The sequence below is a fragment of the Hyla sarda genome, chromosome 1 (genome assembly GCF_029499605.1).
Source record: "Hyla sarda isolate aHylSar1 chromosome 1, aHylSar1.hap1, whole genome shotgun sequence".
Taxonomy (NCBI): Eukaryota; Metazoa; Chordata; class Amphibia; order Anura; family Hylidae; genus Hyla; species Hyla sarda.
The window spans coordinates 288,096,297-288,115,874 of record NC_079189.1 but is presented as its reverse complement, the minus strand read 5'-3'; the positions used below and the strand labels follow the sequence as shown (position 1 = coordinate 288,115,874).

At 43.3% G+C, this 19,578-nt stretch overlaps 1 protein-coding gene across 7 annotated transcripts in view; it reads left to right on the top strand.

Moving 5' to 3' along the window:
* Nucleotides 1-17,168, top strand: part of COMP (cartilage oligomeric matrix protein) — a 231,355-nt gene extending 214,187 nt beyond the window's left edge. For all 7 annotated transcript variants that reach the window (XM_056574829.1, XM_056574830.1, XM_056574826.1 and 4 more), the window contains 4 exons: nt 4,580-4,776; nt 8,766-8,938; nt 9,527-9,666; nt 16,497-17,168. In XM_056574829.1, coding sequence (XP_056430804.1) covers nt 4,580-4,776; nt 8,766-8,938; nt 9,527-9,666; nt 16,497-16,549 — 563 coding nt within the window. In that variant the 3' untranslated portion in view covers nt 16,550-17,168. The remainder of the gene's footprint in view (nt 1-4,579; nt 4,777-8,765; nt 8,939-9,526; nt 9,667-16,496) is intronic.
* Nucleotides 17,169-19,578: the final 2,410 nt, after the last annotated feature.

Here is a 19,578-nt window from a genome sequence, read left to right as displayed (position 1 = left end):
TTCCGAAAGGCGTCAGGAACTCCGCCAAGATATGGACTCTGTTCGCACGAGGCGTTTCTTCTCCTCGGCTCCTCTCTCCTCTGGTCCCCTGCAATCTGTTCCTGTGCCTCCCGCCGTGGAGGCTATGCAGGTCGACCGGTCTCGCCTGACACCTCAAGAGAGGACACGACGCCGTATGGAGAACCTCTGCCTGTACTGTGCTAGTACCGAACACTTCCTGAGGGATTGTCCTATCCGTCCTCCCCGCCTGGAAAGACGTACGCTGACTCCGCACAAAGGTGTGACAGTCCTTGATGTCTACTCTGCTTCTCCACGTCTTACTGTGCCTGTGCGGATGTCTGCCTCTGCCTTCTCCTTCTCTACTGTGGCCTTCTTGGACTCTGGATCTGCAGGAAATTTTATTTTGGCCTCTCTCGTCAACAGGTTCAACATCCCGGTGACCAGTCTCGCCAGACCCCTCTACATCAATTGTGTAAATAATGAAAGATTGGACTGTACCATACGTTTCCGCACGGAGCCCCTTCTTATGAGCATCGGATCTCATCACGAGAGGATTGAACTTTTGGTCCTCCCCAATTGCACCTCGGAAATTCTCCTTGGACTTCCCTGGCTTCAACTTCATTCCCCAACCCTGGATTGGTCCACTGGGGAGATCAAGAGTTGGGGGTCCTCTTGTTCCAAGAACTGTCTAAAACCGGTTCCCAGTAACCCTTGCCGTAACTCTGTGGTTCCTCCTGTAACCGGTCTCCCTAAGGCCTATATGGACTTCGCGGATGTTTTCTGCAAAAAACAAGCTGAGACTCTACCTCCTCACAGGCCTTATGATTGTCCTATCGACCTCCTCCCGGGCACTACTCCACCCCGGGGCAGAATTTATCCTCTCTCTGCCCCAGAGACTCTTGCCATGTCTGAATACGTCCAGGAGAATCTAAAAAAGGGCTTTATCCGTAAATCCTCCTCTCCTGCCGGAGCCGGATTTTTCTTTGTGTCCAAAAAAGATGGCTCCCTACGTCCTTGCATTGACTACCGCGGTCTTAATAAAATCACGGTTAAGAACCGCTACCCCTTACCCCTCATCTCTGAACTCTTTGATCGCCTCCAAGGTGCCCACATCTTTACTAAATTGGACTTAAGAGGCGCCTATAACCTCATCCGCATCAGAGAGGGGGATGAGTGGAAAACGGCATTTAACACCAGAGATGGACACTTTGAGTATCTGGTCATGCCCTTTGGCCTGTGCAACGCCCCTGCCGTCTTCCAAGACTTTGTTAATGAAATTTTTCGTGATCTGTTATACTCCTGTGTTGTTGTATATCTGGACGATATCCTAATTTTTTCTGCCAATCTAGAAGAACACCGCCAGCATGTCCGTATGGTTCTTCAGAGACTTCGTGACAATCAACTCTATGCCAAAATTGAGAAATGTTTGTTTGAATGCCAATCTCTTCCTTTTCTAGGATATTTGGTCTCTGGCCAGGGACTACAGATGGATCCAGACAAACTCTCTGCCGTCTTAGATTGGCCACGCCCCTCCGGACTCCGTGCTATCCAACGCTTTTTGGGGTTCGCCAATTATTACAGGCAATTTATTCCACATTTTTCTACCGTTGTGGCTCCTATCGTGGCTTTAACCAAAAAAAATGCTGATCCCAAGTCCTGGCCTCCTCAAGCAGAAGACGCCTTTAAACAACTCAAGTCTGCCTTTTCTTCGGCTCCCGTGCTCTCCAGACCTGACCCTTCCAAACCCTTCCTATTGGAGGTTGATGCCTCCTCAGTGGGAGCTGGAGCTGTTCTTCTACAAAAAAATTCTTCCGGGCATGCTGTCACTTGTGGTTTTTTCTCTAGGACCTTCTCCCCAGCGGAGAGGAACTACTCCATCGGGGATCGAGAGCTTCTAGCCATTAAATTAGCACTTGAGGAATGGAGGCATCTGCTGGAGGGATCAAGTTTTCCTGTTATTATCTACACCGACCACAAGAACCTCTCCTACCTCCAGTCTGCCCAACGGCTGAATCCTCGCCAGGCCCGGTGGTCTCTGTTCTTTGCCCGATTTAATTTTGAGATTCACTTTCGTCCTGCCGATAAGAACATTAGGGCCGATGCTCTCTCTCGTTCCTCGGATGCCTCAGAAGTTGAACTCTCTCCGCAACACATCATTCCACCTGACTGCCTGATCTCCACTTCTCCTGCCTCCATCAGGCAGACTCCTCCAGGAAAGACCTTTGTTTCTCCACGCCAACGCCTCGGAATCCTCAAATGGGGTCACTCCTCTCATCTCGCAGGTCATGCGGGCATCAAGAAATCTGTGCAACTCATCTCCCGCTTCTATTGGTGGCCGACTCTGGAGACGGATGTTGTGGACTTTGTGCGAGCCTGCACTATCTGTGCCCGGGATAAGACTCCTCGCCAGAAGCCCGCTGGTTTTCTTCATCCTCTGCCTGTCCCCGAACAGCCTTGGTCTCTGATTGGTATGGATTTTATTACTGATTTACCCCCTTCCCGTGGCAACACTGTTATTTGGGTGGTCGTTGATCGATTCTCCAAAATGGCACATTTCATCCCTCTTCCTGGTCTTCCTTCAGCGCCTCAGTTGGCTAAACAATTTTTTGTACACATTTTTCGTCTTCACGGATTGCCTACGCAAATTGTCTCGGATAGAGGCGTCCAATTCGTGTCTAAATTCTGGAGGGCTCTCTGTAAACAACTCAAGATTAAATTAAATTTTTCTTCTGCATATCATCCCCAGTCCAATGGACAAGTAGAAAGAATTAACCAGATCTTGGGTGATTATTTGCGACATTTTGTTTCCTCCCGCCAGGATGACTGGGCAGATCTCCTTCCATGGGCCGAATTCTCGTATAACTTCAGGGTCTCTGAATCTTCCTCCAAATCCCCATTTTTCGTGGTGTACGGCCGTCACCCTCTTCCCCCCCTCCCTACTCCCTTGCCCTCTGGTCTGCCCGCTGTGGATGAAATTTCTCGTGACCTTTCCATCATATGGAGAGAGACCCAAAATTCTCTCTTACAGGCTTCATCACGCATGAAGAGGTTCGCGGATAAGAAAAGAAGAGCTCCTCCCGTTTTTTCCCCTGGAGACAAGGTATGGCTCTCCGCTAAATATGTCCGCTTCCGTGTCCCTAGCTACAAGTTGGGACCACGCTATCTTGGTCCTTTCAAAATTTTGTGTCAAATTAATCCTGTCTCTTATAAACTTCTTCTTCCTCCTTCTCTTCGTATCCCTAATGCCTTTCACGTCTCTCTTCTCAAACCACTCATCCTCAACCGTTTTTCTCCCAAATCTGTTCCTCCCACTCCTGTTTCCGGCTCCTCGGACATCTTCTCTGTCAAGGAGATCTTGGCTTCCAAAAAGGTCAGAGGGAAAACTTTTTTTTTAGTGGACTGGGAGGGTTGTGGTCCTGAAGAGAGATCCTGGGAACCTGAGGACAACATCCTAGACAAAAGTCTGCTCCTCAGGTTCTCAGGCTCTAAGAAGAGGGGGAGACCCAAGGGGGGGGGGTACTGTTACGCCGAGCGCTCCGGGTCCCCGCTCCTCCCCGGAGCGCTCGCTTCATTCTCCCCGCTGCAGCGCTCCGGTCAGATCCTCTGACCCGGGGCGCTGCGATTCCGCTGCCAGCCGGGGTGCGATTCGCGATGCGGGTAGCGCCCGCTCGCGATGCGCACCCCGGCTCCCGTACCTGACTCGCTCTCCCTCGGTCCTGTCCCGGCGCGCGCGGCCCCGCTCCCTAGGGCGCGCGCGCGCCGGGTCTTTGCGATTTAAAGGGCCACTGCGCCGCTGATTGGCGCAGTGGTTCCAATTAGTGTTATCACCTGTGCACTTCCCTATATCACCTCACTTCCCCTTCACTCCCTTGCCGGATCTTGTTGCCATTGTGCCAGTGAAAGCGTTCCTTGTGTGTTCCTAGCCTGTGTTCCAGACCTTCTGCCGTTGCCCCTGACTACGATCCTTGCTGCCTGCCCCGACCTCCTGCTACGTCCGACCTTGCTTCTGCCTACTCCCTTGTACCGCGCCTATCTTCAGCAGCCAGAGAGGTGAGCCGTTGCTAGTGGATACGACCTGGTCACTACCGCCGCAGCAAGACCATCCCGCTTTGCGGCGGGCTCTGGTGAAAACCAGTAGTGGCTTAGAACCGGTCCACTAGCACGGTCCACGCCAATCCCTCTCTGGCACAGAGGATCCACTACCTGCCAGCCGGCATCGTGACAACCAAAACATGTGGGGGGGGGGGGGGGGGCTTGATTCCCGGTTTAATCATAGTGTTTGCTGATATCAATAAGGTGGATAGTAATCCACTGAAGGTGGAGGAGCTATATAGGCTTTCAATCCATATAAACAAGTTGTGGATGTATGTCCACCGTAAAGTGGTATTATTAGCAGACAGTGTCACTGGCTTTTCACTGTTCATTCAATCACAGGTATATTTTAAGTCTTTTACATTAAAGTGAGGTTTTAGGGGAGTCACAGCTATATGGGTTTTTGTACCCTGGGCATTGTGCCCTTGGGGGTAATTAAGTTTAGCACTTAGTATGTCATAGTAACGTGTGTTTCTACTGTCTTTAGGTTACACAGCATTTAATGGAGTGGACTTTGAAGGGACATTTCACGTTAACACTGAAACAGATGACGATTACGCTGGATTTATATTTGGATATCAGGACAGCTCTAGTTTCTATGCTGTAATGTGGAAACAGATGGAACAAACATATTGGCAGGCAAACCCCTTCAGAGCAGTGGCCGAACCTGGCATTCAGCTAAAGGTAAAATAAAAGAGGAATATAACATCCATATTACAGAGATTCTAGGATGTTGGAGATCCCAAGACAAAAATGCATTAAAATGCTTAAACAAAAGTGCCAAATTGTTATTTAGGCTTACATATATTCAATAAAATAATATATATTATCTCAATACATAAATGTATGTATAAATTAAATCTGAATGACAATTTATCAGTTTTGTGATAAATTGTTATTATTGGAGTAGGAACTGACTGCTCAGCCAATCAATGGCCTAGATGGAACACAGCTGCAGCCAGTGATTGGCTGAGTAGGCAGGTCCTGCGCCAACCTCTTGTCTTGGAAGCAAGAAAAAGTGACCAGAGAAATAGAAAACCAGAAGGATCAGCAAACAGAGCTACATTGGAACCTGCTGGGGCTGGGGATGGGGGAGTTTCTTTTTCAACTGCCTCAGCAATATTTTATAACACTAGAATATCCCTTTAACATTTGAAGAAAAGAAAGAAAAACACAAACTTAATTTAAAGGGGGCTTTATGTGAAATAAAATATATTTTAAATGTACAAGTATTTCTGAAAATGTACTGTTGGAGAGATATGGGGGAAGATTTATCAAAACCTGTCGAGAGGAAATGTTGCCCATAGCAACCAATCAGATCGCTGCATTTTTCAGAGGCCTTTTCAAAAATGAAAGATCGGTTGCTGTGGGCAACTCAGTAACATTTCCTCTGGACAGGTTTTGATAAATCTCCCCTGCAGACTCTCAAATCCCCCACGTGCTTGCATTGTTTGGATAACCCAGTGGCGTAGCTATACAGGTCGCAACGGTCACCATTGTGACTGACATTCACATGATGGCCAGCGCCACCATCATGTTGATAAATCAGTATGACAGCCACTGCTACCAGACCTGTCTGTCCGGCAGCAGTGGAGTCTGCAGTGGCGGTGTCAGGACCTGGGATAGGCGGGGTCAGCTCTGCAGCATCATCGCACTGTGATTGTCCCACCCCTGCCTTGCCAACACATTGGGGGACATTTATTAATCTAGTCTATTCTGGGTATGCTTATAGACCAGCGTATGGGGTAGTCTCCCGTCTATTGTGCTCCTAATTTATCAAAGGTCTCACAGTCCTTGATAAATTCTGTGCTCAGACTTCAGGGTCTACAGCTTAAACTGCATTTAGACCTGCTCCAACATGGTCTGACATTTCAGCATATTTTGGGCAGATGCGACTTGTCGCACAAAAGTCGCACTTGATAAATTCAGCACCAATGCATTTTCCAATGCATTTCTGTCTAAAATAGACTTGCATGCATCATGTTCTAAAAATCCTCTACAGCAAAAGTCGAAGAAAAGTCGCACATATTTAGACTGCGACTTTCTGTGCGACAAATTTAGACAGGAAAAACCAGTCTAAATCCTTTGATAAATCTCCCCCATTGAGAGGAGGAGGTGGGGCAGGGCACATACGGAACCAAGTGCAGGAAGCTCTGCCTTTCTTGTTTCAACAGTGTAGCAGGTCTGCCCGGCCGCCTGCCCACCTGTCTGCCCGGTCGCCCGCCGACCCCGCTATTCCACCCCGTAAGATTAAAACTATGCGCATAATAAATGTATGGCGCTGCGCAGGACTGTTCATTTACGGCATTACTATGAAGTGAGCGCAGGAGCTCCTGTGCTCACTTCATAGTAGTTCCGCAAAGTGACATCCTTTGACCTCAGGAACCAGTGTTTTCCAACCATGGTGCCTTAAGTTGTTGTAAAACTACAACTCTCAGCATGCTTGGACAGCCAAAGGTTGTTTGGGCATGCCTGGAGTTGTAGTTTTGCAAAAGCAGGAGACACAAAACTATATATCCCAGCATGCCCGGACAGTCAAAGGCTTTCTGGGCATGCTGGGAGATGTAGTTTTGCAACAGCTGGAGGTTCCATGAATGGAAAACACTGACTTATAGTAAATAGAAAATAGAGAAAAATATATATTGTGGAAACCTCACTTATTACCATAAATCATCTTGTACAGGTTAACATTAGGGTAGGGTCATACGTAATAGATCCGGGGGACGGAGCAGCGTGACATCATGGCTCTGCCCCTCATGACATCACGGCCCGTCACCTTAATGCAAGTCTATGGGAGGGGGCGTGATGTCACGAGGGGCGGAGCCGTGACGTAACGATGCTCCGGCCCCTGTTCTGCCCATCCTGGGGCTCCCAAGCAGCGGGACCCTGGCGATCTGACATCTTATCCCCTATCCTTTGGATACGGGAAAGATGTCTAGGGGCGGAGTACCCCTTTAAAGACCACAGGTTTTTTCATTTTTGAACTTTTGTTTTTTCCTCCTCACTTTCCACCCACAAAATCTACACCGAAACCAGAAAAAAAATATTTGTGGGGCTAAATAAAATAGAATAAAAAAAACGTCATTTTGCAGCATTTTGTAACTTTTGGGGGCTTCTGATTCTACGCAGAGCACTTATTGGTAAAAATGACACCTTATCTTTATTCTGTAGGTCCATACAATTAAAATGATATCCTACTTATTTATATAGGTTTAATTTTGTTTTACTTCTGTTAAAAAAATGATAACTTTATGCACAAAAATTTGTAGGTTTAAAAATGTTCTCCCCTGACCCCTATAACTTTTTTATTTTTTCATATACAGGGATGTGTGTGAGGGCTAATTTTTTTGCGCCATGGTATGTAGTTTTTATCGGTACCATGCTTATTTTCATCAGACTTTTTAATTGGTTTTTCTAAGTTTTTTTAGGGTATACAAATTGACTAAAAATACATAATTTTGGACTTTGGTATTTTTTTATCAACATTAAATTTTTATAGTACGGACATTTACGCATGCAGCAATACCACATGTTTATTTTTATTATGTTTACATATTTTTATATGAATTTGGGAAAAGGGGGGGTGATTTATACTTTTAATATGGAAAGGGTTAATGGGTGTTGTTTTTTTTAAACTTGTATTACACTTATTTTTGCACTTTATTAGTCCCTTAGGGGACTTTAAGGAGGAATCATTAGATTCCTCATGCAGGTCAATGTAGTTCCATAGAACTCTATTGATCTGTGTGCTCTGCGCTCGAGTGATAAAGCCTGGTCCAGCCAGGCTCTATCAATCACAGAGCCATGGACCACACTACAGGAGAGGTAAGCCCTCCGGCTACCTCAGCAGTGGATCGCCCCAGTGATCGCACTGCAGGGGGGGGGGGGCGATACACTCCAGTGGACCACCAGGGACTGTTGAAAGGTCCCTTTAGATGCTGCTGTCAGCTTTGACAGCGGCAATCTAAAGGCTTAATAGTCATCCACGGTGATCACCATATATCAGCTATTGACGGCGTCTCTACAATAATTAGCTTGGGGCCGGCCGGTATGGCACGGGCTCCAGTCGGGAGCCTGCACCATGCACAGTTAACGGCCCAAGGACGTGTATACATGGCTTTGGTCGTTAACCAGTAAAAAATTGGTAAAAGGGGAAGGGGGGGTTGGGTAGGGGGGCCCAGAATAATTTGCATCGGGGCCCTCTGGTTTCTAGCTATGCCCCTGGGATAACCTGCTGCCCTGCTGGGTCACATGCTCAGTTAAACTGCAGTGTTCTGAAAGTATTGGCAGTTGATCTCCACTGTCAATGTAAACAAGGGGCATTTTAGGAAAGGGTGAGCTCTGTTGCATGGCAACAGCAGGGTCACAGTTTAGAGAATAGACCAGGAAGTGATCAGATTTATAGGTGAAAAAGAATAGTATAGGGATGTTATTCACTTAAACAGCACATTTTTCCTCCTTTACATATAAGTATGTAGAACACTTTGTTGTGAATAAACAGAAATATGGGCAGACATTTTGGTGCAAACTAGGGAAGAGAGGCAATATTGAAGTAAACTAAACAGTAATATTTGATCCATGTATTTTGAATTACAAAATGTAACCTTCTCATAACCACATAAGACATTTGCACAACTCAAGGTTTTTTCACGCCATTTACTGTCTCCCAACAGGCTGTAAAATCAACAACTGGACCTGGGGAACAGCTCAGGAACTCATTATGGCACACAGGTGACTCGGCTAACCAGGTCAAACTGTTATGGAAGGACCCAAGAAATGTAGGATGGAAAGATAAAACATCATACCGTTGGTTTTTGCAACACAGGCCAACAGTAGGATATATCAGGTAGATACTTTACATTACTATTTCGCAACTCCAGTCCTCAAGTAACAGCCTAAGGGACATTCTCAACTTATGACTTTATGGTATGTTCACATAGTGTAAAGTGTCAAATTGAGTGGTGTGTTTTATTTTATGTGCGCACTATTGGCCATGACCCGCATAAAAAATAAATAAATAAAAATCGTGCCACATTTTATCCAGTTACAGATTGCATGAGTAAAATAAAATATGCCATATAAGATATGTGATAGAGCCACAATTATCTACATTTTCAGTTGTGTGGTTTTTGTTACATATAAATCCTGTTTTTCACATGTTTAACCTGTTAAAAAAAAAATAATGCTGCCAAACGCATGCTATTATTTTAAGTTGTCGGAAAAAAAAAAACAATCAGTCCATGAAAGAACATTTGCTGTCCAATTATCAGGAATGACTATTTCTAGAAAAGGGAATTTTCCCAATGTTCGGCCCATGTAAAAAGGCAAATAGAAAGACAACCAGGTATAGACAGACAGTTAATGTTCCGTTTCTGTGAACCACTGTAAATGGTCATCTTTCACTTTAATTATATAAATGAGTTTTGTCTTCCAGGGTAAAGTTTTTTGAAGGTCCAGAATTGGTAGCAGATTCTGGAGTTATATTGGATACCACTATGAGGGGCGGACGTCTTGGAGTCTTTTGTTTCTCCCAAGAAAATATAATTTGGTCTAACCTAAGATTCCGTTGTAATGGTGAGTAGGCATTTCTTTCAGAAGTAAAATAAACTTTTATATAATTTTTCCATTTAATAAGTAAGATAATAACCTACTATAAAATATGTAAAGAATGTTTAAGGTGATTTTAGTTTTCACAGTGCCATTGTTTGAAAATTCTAGATCCTTTTATAAAAATGATTTAAGTCGTGAATTTTCAAGTTTATGTGAAAACAATGTAGTAAAGTGAGAGGGGGAGAGTTATCAAAACCTGTGTAGAGGAAGAGTGGTGCAGTTGCCCATAGCAACCAATCAGATTGCGTCTTTATATTTTCACAGGCCTCTTTTAAAATGAAAGAAGCAAGCTGATTGGTTGCTATGGGCCACTGCACCACTTTTCCTCTACACAGGTTTTAATAAATCTCCCCCAGAGTGTTTACAGATAGGACTAATAACATATTGTATTACAAAAAAGCGATGCCATAAAATGACATTGTATTCAAACTGATCTTACCCTATAACAAAGGTGCCTCAGAAATTGGGATGGCATGCATCACCATTTCCTCCTCAGAAAATAAAAACAGAATATCACTCAAGTGGTTCCAGAAGGTTAAACAGATTTGTAAATTACTTCTATTTAAAAATCTTAATCCTTCCAGTACTTATCAGCTGCTGTATATTATAGAGAAATTTCCTTTCTGCCTGACCACAGTGCTCTCTGCTGACACCTCTGTCCATTTTAGGAACTGTCCAGAGTAGGAGCAAACCTCTCTTGCTCTGGACAGTTTCGGATGCAGGTTACGGGAATTCCTGTGGTGGGGTGGTCCCAAAACCGACTTGCGGTATCGGTGGTATGTAAAAGTGGTTCTCGCAGACAGTTTACTGTGAAAACTTTTTATTCACCAGAGTATATGTTATACAGAGGCAAATTAGTTACCCAGATAGCTGGGGGCTCATGACAACACATTTCGAGAGGGGATTCCTCTCTTCGTCAGGTCCGCTATCTTATTGTGAAGTGAATGTATTAATACAGTGGAGGGGACTGAAATTTTTTCAAATTTTGGCGGGTTCAGGCAGTCACTGGGGGGCTGGTCCGTGACATCAGCCCCTGTGACCTCTAGGAGGTTTTTACTGTATTGTCACTCAGTGTACTATAACATTAAAGGTTTTCACCCATAGGAATTAATAGGCCATTGTGGTCTATGGCTAAGTTCCTTGGTTAAGTGGATAATGGCTCTGGGAAGTTATTAATGTACTTTGTGGTAGAATTAAGTTTGTGGTCACATTAGAATGTTTGCGGTTACATTAGAACGTTCGCTTAAATAAGAATGACAGTGGAGAGAAAAAAGGAAAGTTGTAAGCTTGTAGTTTCCTCTCCACTGTCATTCATATTTTAGCAAACATTCTAATGTAACCACAAACATTCTAATGTGACTACAAACATAATAATTCTACCGCAAAGTACATTAATAACTTCCCAAAGCCATTATGCATTTAACCTATTGACCATAGCTGTCATCGCAAGTTAAAGTTATACCCGAGATATTTAAATTACACTGCCTGTCTCCCATCCACAGCCCAGCCAAGCTCTTAGTTGCTTAGCTTACAATGATGTTGAACAAACTTACCCATAGATCACAATGGCCTATTAATTCCTATGGGCGAAAACCTTAAAAGTTACAGGTACACTGAGTGAAAATACAGTAACCCCCTTCTCCTGTATAAAAACTATATAAAAACATTCACTTCACAATAAGATAGCGGACCTGACGAAGAGTGGAATCCCCTCTCAAAACGCGTTGTCATGAGCACCCAGCTATCTGTGTAACTACTTTGCCTCTGTATAACATATACTCTGGTGAATAAAAAGTTTTCACAGTAAACTGTCTGCGAGAACTACTTCTACATCCCGGTGAAGCACCAATACTGCAAGTCAGATTTAGGACCACTCCTCACCAGGGATTCCCGCAACCTGCATCCAGCTGCCTTCCTGACTGCTGCCAGCGGTACCGTCGGCTCCCGGACCATGCCACAACCTACACAAAGCGAATCCCAGTGTTGTGCCTGCCAATATCACATCTGGTTAAGGTGAGCAGCATTTCTGCTATTCTTTGACATGGGCAGAGTTGTCAGCCGAGAGCACTTGTGGTCAGGCAGAAATTAAATTAAAAAAGAAAAGAACTTTCTCTGTAGTATACATTAGACGATAAGTACTGGAAGGATTGGGATTTTTTAATAGGAGTAATTTACAAATCTGTTTAACTTTCTGGCACCCGTTGATTTAAAAGAAAATGTTTTTCACTGGATTAGCCCTTTAATGAATAAGACAGATATAGGCAGGGGCTAACTAAAATTCACAGGGCACCATAGCAAAAATCTGACTTGGTCACGCAGATCGGGCCTGGTAAATTTTAAAGAGTACCTGTCATCAAACCATATTTTCTAAACTAACTCAGATTATATTCACTAACTGCTCCTAACACCCCTCCTGTCCGAAAAAAAAATTCCGAGCTTTAAAAAGTTCTGTATCATACCTTTCCCCTTGCTCACATAGTGTGAGCTCCCAGCAGGAGAAAGTGAGCGTTCCCCAGCAGGGGTGACTTCACTGAAACTGGCAAAAGCTGGGACCCAACATGCCGGGCACACACTTCCTGAGTTAGGAAGAGAACCACCTAGTGGCCGTTTTTTCAATCACATTAAAAACACATAAATGTTGAGAATTTTAACAGCAAGTAAATAGAAAAGTGTCTCATAATTACATAAGGAACAATATATAAAAAGTTTAGTTTGGTGACAGGTACTCTTTAATGTTGCACGATGTGCTTCAAAAGAACATATACATGCTTGCATTTGGCATCACTGTATGCGGAAGTGCTAAGCCCCATGGTTATTAGCAAAAGAAAATATGGGTGCTACCAGAAAAACCAAAACCTAAAATAATATAAGTCTGTCAAGCAGCCACAAGTCTACAAGTCCACTACCCCCAGGTACAAGTCAGAGCTGGTAAGCTACAAACGGGGTATAGTTAAGTCAGTCAAAGTCAACCTGTCTTCAGTCAGCGTGGCCTGCATCAAAACGGTCCCAGTCCGCTGCAAGTTCTAGTAAGCCCTAAGGTCTCTGAAGTCACTGGTCACCTCCGTGGGCCTGGCTAAGCTGTATAGACTATTCCACCTGTCTAATTCAGTAAAGCTACCGTTGTTCCTTAACTTGGCATCAGAGTCATTGTTGCCCCCGTGCCTAGCCCAGGATCCAGCGGTATACTTCCGGGTGGTATTGAGGATAAACCACACCTTGGCGTCACCAAAACAAGGGGTTAATGCCATCTGCCCTGCATCACACCCTCTACCACATTAGTATTTTTGTTGCACATCAGTACTCCCTAGCCCTTTGGTGCACTGCTAGGCTATTCATCAGGAACCAGCCAGGTGGGCATAGCAGTGCAACAAGGGGCTAGGTAATTCCCCCAGTGCACCAAAGAGAATCCTTTACATATTTGTATTTTTAGGTATACAGCAAAAGGCCCTTGTGATCATCCGCACTAGGCAATAGCAACTGCTGTCAGTTTCCCTTTAATAAATATAAAATCAAATTTTTAGGGGAGTTAGCTACAGATACTTCTTAAAAGAGAAGTAAAATTTATGTCAAGCTACTAATAAAATATCGCATCCTCCATTTTTAACCTCTTCAGGACACGCCCTGCATTCCGAGTCCTTAGGGACTGAGGTCGTATCCATACGCCCGTTGGAAATCCGGTCCCCACCACTAGCCGGTGTGGGACCGGAGCCGGATGCCCGTGGCATCGCGGCATATCGCCCAGGGGGGTCATTATGTCCCCCCATGTCGGCGATGACAATTCAGCCCAGCGATCTGCGGAGATTCCGGGTCAATCGGGTCTCCAGTGACCCGGTGACCCGGAATTACTGGCTTATCGGGGCCATCTCTGACGGCCCCGAACAACCATAGCCAGCAGGGGTGAGGTGGCATCTCACGATCGCCCTGATCAGGGCACCTGCTACGGGTGTCACTCCCGCAACCCGCTCCACCCCTCTCCTGGAGGACATGAGCGGGTGCGGGAAGTTGACCCTGGCAGCTGGGGACCCCGATCCCCAGAGTCCCTGTTGGGATCGGGGCCCCAGGAGCGGCGGCGGCGAGGGACTGATCTGAAGCGGCGGCTTGCAGCAGTAGGAGGTGAGTGACAGCCTCCTGCTGTTGCTTAGCAACAGCTCCCAGCATGCAAAAAGTGCATGCTGGGAACTGTAGTTATGCAACAGCAGGAGGCAGACCAACACAACTCCCAGCATTCCCTTATGGGCATGCTGGGACTTATAGTTTTGCAACAGCTGGAGGCACATTTTTTCAAAGGAAAAGTGTACGTTCAGCTGTTGTATAACTACAACCCCCAGCTTACACAAACAGCTAAAGTGCATGCTGGGAGTTGTAGTGGTGTATCTGCTGGTTGCATAACTACAACTCCCAGCATGCCCGTTGGCTGTCGGTGACTGAGAGTTGTAGTTTTGAAACAGCTGAAGGCACACTGGTTGCGAAACTCAGTTTTTTTTTACCTAACTCAGTGTTTCACGATGGTGTGTCTCCAGCTGTTGCAAACTACAACTCCCAGCATGCACCGTACATGCTGGGAGTTGTAGTTTTGCAACAGCTGGGGGCACACTGGTTGTGAAACACTGAGTTAGGTCACAAACTCAGTGATACATAACCAGTATGCCTACAGCTGTTGCAAAACTAAAACTCTCAGAATGTACAGTCTGTCAGCGCATGGTGGGAGTTGTAGTTTTGCAACAGCTGGATGTTCCCCCCTCCCCAATGTGAACGTACAGGGTACACTCACATAGGCGGAGGTTTAGAGTAAGTATCCGGCTGCAAGTTTGAGCTGCAAATTTTCTGCCGCAGCTCAAACTGCCAGTGAGAAACTACTGTGAACCCCCGCCCTTGTGACTGTACCCTAAAAACACTACATTACACTACACTAACACACAATAAAATGAAAAGTAAAAAACACTACATATACACATACCCCTACACAGCACCCCTCCCCAATAAAAATGAAAAACGTCTGGTACGCCACTGTTTCCAAAACGGAGCCTCCAGCTGTTGCAAAACAACTACTCTCAGTATTACCAGATAGCCACTGACTGTCCAGGCATGCTGGTAGTTTTACAACAGCTGGAGGCACCCTGTTAGGGGAATTCTACGCCAGTGATTCCCAATGTCCACCCCTATGCAAGTCCCTAATTTAGCCTCAAATGCGCATGGCGCTCTCACTTTGGAGCCCTGTCGTATTTCAAGGCAACAGTTTAGGGTCACATATGGGAGAAATTGTGTCACAAATTTTGGGGGCTATTTTCTGCTTTTACCCTTTTTTAAAAATGTAACATTTTTGGGAAAACAAGCATTTAAGGTGAAAAAACATTTTTATTTTTTTTTACATATGCAAAAGCCGTGAAACACCTGTGGGGTATTAAGGTTCACTTAACCTCTTGTTACGTTCCACGAGGGGTCTAGTTTCCAAAATGGTATGCCATGTGTTTTTTTTTTTGCTGTCCTGGCACCATAAGGGCTTCCTAAATGTAGCATGCCCCCAGAGCAAAATTTGCTTCCAAAAAGCCAAATGTGACTACTCCTCTTCTGAGACCTGTAGTGCGCCAGCAGAGCACTTTTCACCCCCATATGGGGTGTTTTCTGAATCGGGAGAAATTGGGCTTCAAATTTTGGGGGGGTATTTTCTGCTATTACCCTTTTTGAAAATGTTAAATTTTTGGGAAAACAAGCATTTTAGGTAAATTTTTTTTTTTACATTTGCAAAAGTCATGAAACACCTGTGGGGTATTAAGGCTCACTTTAACCCATGTTACATTCCCCGAGGGGTCTAGTTTCCAAAATGGTATGCCATGTGTTTTTTTTCTTGCTGTTTTGACACCCTAGGGGATTCCTAAAGGTGACATGCCCCCCAAAAACCATTTCAGAAAAATGTTCTCTCCAAAATTCCCTTGTCGCTCCTTCGCTTCTGAGCCCTCTACTGCGCCTGCCGAACAATTAACATAGACATATGAGGTATGTCCTTACTCGGAGAAATTGGGCTACAAATGCAAGTAAAAATTTTCTCCTTTTACCACTTGCAAAAATTCAAAAATTGGGTCTACAAGAACATGCGAGTGTAACAAATGAAGATTTTGAATTTTCTCCTTCACTTTGCTGCTATCCCTGCGAAACACCTAAAGGGTTAAAACACTGACTGAATGTAATTTTGAATACTTTGGGGGGTGTAATTTTTATAATCGGGTCATTTATGGGGTATTTATAATATAAAGACCCTTCAAATCCACTTCAAAACTGAACTGGTTCCTGAAAAATATCAAGTTTGAAAATTTTGTGAAAAATTGGAAAATTGCTGCTGAACTTTGAAGCCCTCTGGTGTCTTCCAAAAGTAAAAACACGTCAATTTTATGATGCAAACATAAAGTAGACATATTGTATATGTGAATCAAATTTTTTTTATTTGTAATATACATATTCCTTACAAGCAGAAAGCTTCAAAGTTAGAAAAATGCTAAATTTTCAAATTTTTCATCAAATTTTGGGATTTTTCACCAAGAAAGGATGCAAGTTACCACAAAAATGTACTACTATGTTAAAGTAGAATATGTCACAAAAAAACAATCTCGGAATCAGAATGATAACTAAAAGCATTCCAGAGTTATTAATGTTTAAAATGACAGTGGTCAGATGTTCAAAAAACGCTCTGGTCCTTAAGGCCAAAATGGCCTTGGTCCTTAAGGGGTTAATAATCTGTACTGTTTTAATGTGGCGAACACTGCTAACATTTTCATTTTTTTTTCTTTTTTACTTTTCAGAAACCATACCAAATGACTATGAAACATTTAGAGATCACAGGAGTGAAGAATAAAGCTGGAAATCACTTTCAAATGTTATGGGGTCTAAATGCATAAATACACAGTGCAGGTTCCTCTAACGCATATGTTCACGTCCGAAATAATATATTGCCAACACTTTAAACCAATACACATATATGTGACTAGAGCAGTGTTCCCCAGCCACTGGGTTGGGAGCTAGGTATAGCTTTAAGGGGCACTCTGCATGTGGCTCTCTCTACAATTATACCTTAATGACGAAATGAATGGCATAGATTTACCAAATCTAGGCACTAGGGTCAAAACCATATCAGTGCCAACTCTTTTGATTCTTCTTCATGTCTAGCAATTGCCTAATTAAAACAAGCCTAACCTACTATGAATTATAGAGTACAACTCTATCTGGAAGAAGTTACAATGACAAGCATTATAATTGTAAGGATCGGATAGATAAAACGCTTAAGTGGCTTGTATATAACAGAAATGCAGAAGATGATACTACTGGAGTTATAGATATAAAGCTGGGTTAACAAGTAGTATTTTGGCCAGTATTTCGTCCTCATTTTTGAGTATCTTAGCCAAAACCAGAAATGGAACCAACAGAAAAAACTGTTGAATTATATTATTAAGGGGGAGATTTATCAAAACCTGTCCAGAGGAAAAGTTGCCGAGTTGCCCATAGCAGCCAATCAGATCGCTTCTTTCATTTTTAACAAAACCTCTATAAAACGAAAGAAGCGATCTGATTGGTTGCTATGGGCAACTCAGCAACTTTTCCTCTGGACAGGTTTTGATAAATCTCCCCCTAAATGTTTTGCGCCAAGTTCTGTGTCTTGGACCCAGTTCTGGTTTTGGCTAAAAATACAGAACAAAACAAACTCCAACCTGAGGGCCAAATAATGATCACATACTTACAAAAACACTACATATGAGCCTAGTCTTACTATGTGTTTGTACTTGAGGAAAAGCTTGAGACATGCACATAGAGGTTCTGGGGATTTTATACAGGAGGTCATAAGAAAAACTCAAACAAATTGTACTAAACATATTACTAGCTACATATAACAATTAGGCTTTATTAGATAATACAGTAAATGGATGTTGAATATGCCAGTCCATATACATTGTACACAAGTCAATTGTTATTTGCATAAGGCTAGGTTTCCACACAGGGTTCTTTTCTGCCATTTATTGAAAAATTGCCACTGCAGTTTTTGAGCCAAAGTTAGAAGTGGATCCAGTAGGAAGGGGATGTGTAAGTCCTTCCTTTATATTCTCATTCCTTTTGAATACACTTCTGGCTTTGGCTCAAAAACTGCAGTGGTAGTTTTTCAATAAAAGGCAGAAAAATCCTGTGTGGAAACCTAGTCTTTCAGATGTTTGGAAGACATCTGATATAGTGGAGGCAATAGGTATTTGTAAATACCTCTCAAAAAGTCAAAATTTAGGGTACATTTACATGTACATTAAATGCTGTGTTCAATCATTTAGTTGCATTGATATCTACAGCATTAAATCTGCATTAGATCCTATACATGTTAATGTATCCATATCGCAGTATTCAGAGTATTCAAGGTTGGAGTGTTAGAACTTTAGACATATGGAGGTTGTCCTGTTGCCCATCATGTTCCTTTAGGCTATACATGTTTGCAAAAAGGTCTTGCCTGCAGTGGTTTTTTTACTGTTGTTTTACTTTTTTTTTTTTTTTAAACTGAGATTACTTCATGTTGAGAAATGCATATCTCATTTTGCAATAAATGCTTTTAGGTGGAAAGTTTGTTAAAATGCTTTTTATTTACAATTCATACACACAGTGAAACTTTTCAGAAATACTGGCTCTTTGTGAAGACTACACCCTTATCCAGACCAAAATCTTCTAAAGCTATATTTACACTGGCAAATGTCCGCACAGAAAAATTCAGTGCGGACATTCCCCCGACAACAGAGTACTGGCAGAACATGCCAGCACTAGGACCGCTCAGAAATGCGCCATTGGATAGACTTCAATGCATTTCTGTGGACTCCGGAATGGAAAATATGCCACGGAAATTCTGCTGTTTACACAGTGCAGCAGAATCCCATTAAAGGCTTCTGCATAAGAATTCCACACAGAAATTCCATTGTGTGAACATAGCCTAAGACAGACTACATTTAGCCAATGTAAAATTACACTTGTGAACTAGGTGTGAGATTCAACTTTTTTGATAATACCCTAATATCTAGAAAGTATAGTAAAACTGCACGTCATTCTTTTAGTTTCTGGTTTGAGTCAAACGTATTGATTCTCCCTTGAGAATTTTCAAAAACTTCTGTTTAGGCATGTTAGTTATTTAAAAGTAATAGTGATAGTGTCACTCCTGTTATACTAGCAGATTTCTGGAGTCTCGCAAAATAGGTGACAAGCTCTTTAATATCACTTCCTATTTTCTGCATTTTTGCAAAATACAGAAACAAAAATATCATGGGTATAATTTGTCTCCCTTTTTATTGGACATTTTTTTTTTTACAAAATACTGTATGCTGCTGCTATGTCATCTTAAAGAATACCTGTTATATGTTACTCCGTGCCTAATCCTGATCATGTGCATATCATTTTATGTGTCTAGCACCTATATGTCTTACAAATACCTTCTATCTGTTGCTCACATAGTTTGTCATTCTGTTGTCTGAAGGGAGCGTGCCCCTTATTCTGCATGACTCAGCTTTCTCCCTAAGTGCTGTGTCTTTTCATCCAATCACTGTAAGCTGCTCTATAACCCCTTCCTCTCTCTTTTGCATACTGCAGTCTAATAGAACAGGAGTGAGCACAGAGGAGTACTAGACCACCCTCACTTCCTGGACTTTGTCCCTGCCTGTGCTTCAGCTTGGACAAAGATTATGCAGCAGCCAGACAGGATTATGTTCTGGATGGGATGGGGTCTGGTAGTGGTGTTTTTTATAAGCCATGATTTCTATAAAAAGGAAATACAATTTTCTTATGAAGTATATTAGAAAGGTTAATGTTTTGACAAGATGAACAACATGTAAAAAGTTTTTGAATCTGACAGTGATCATTAAACACTCG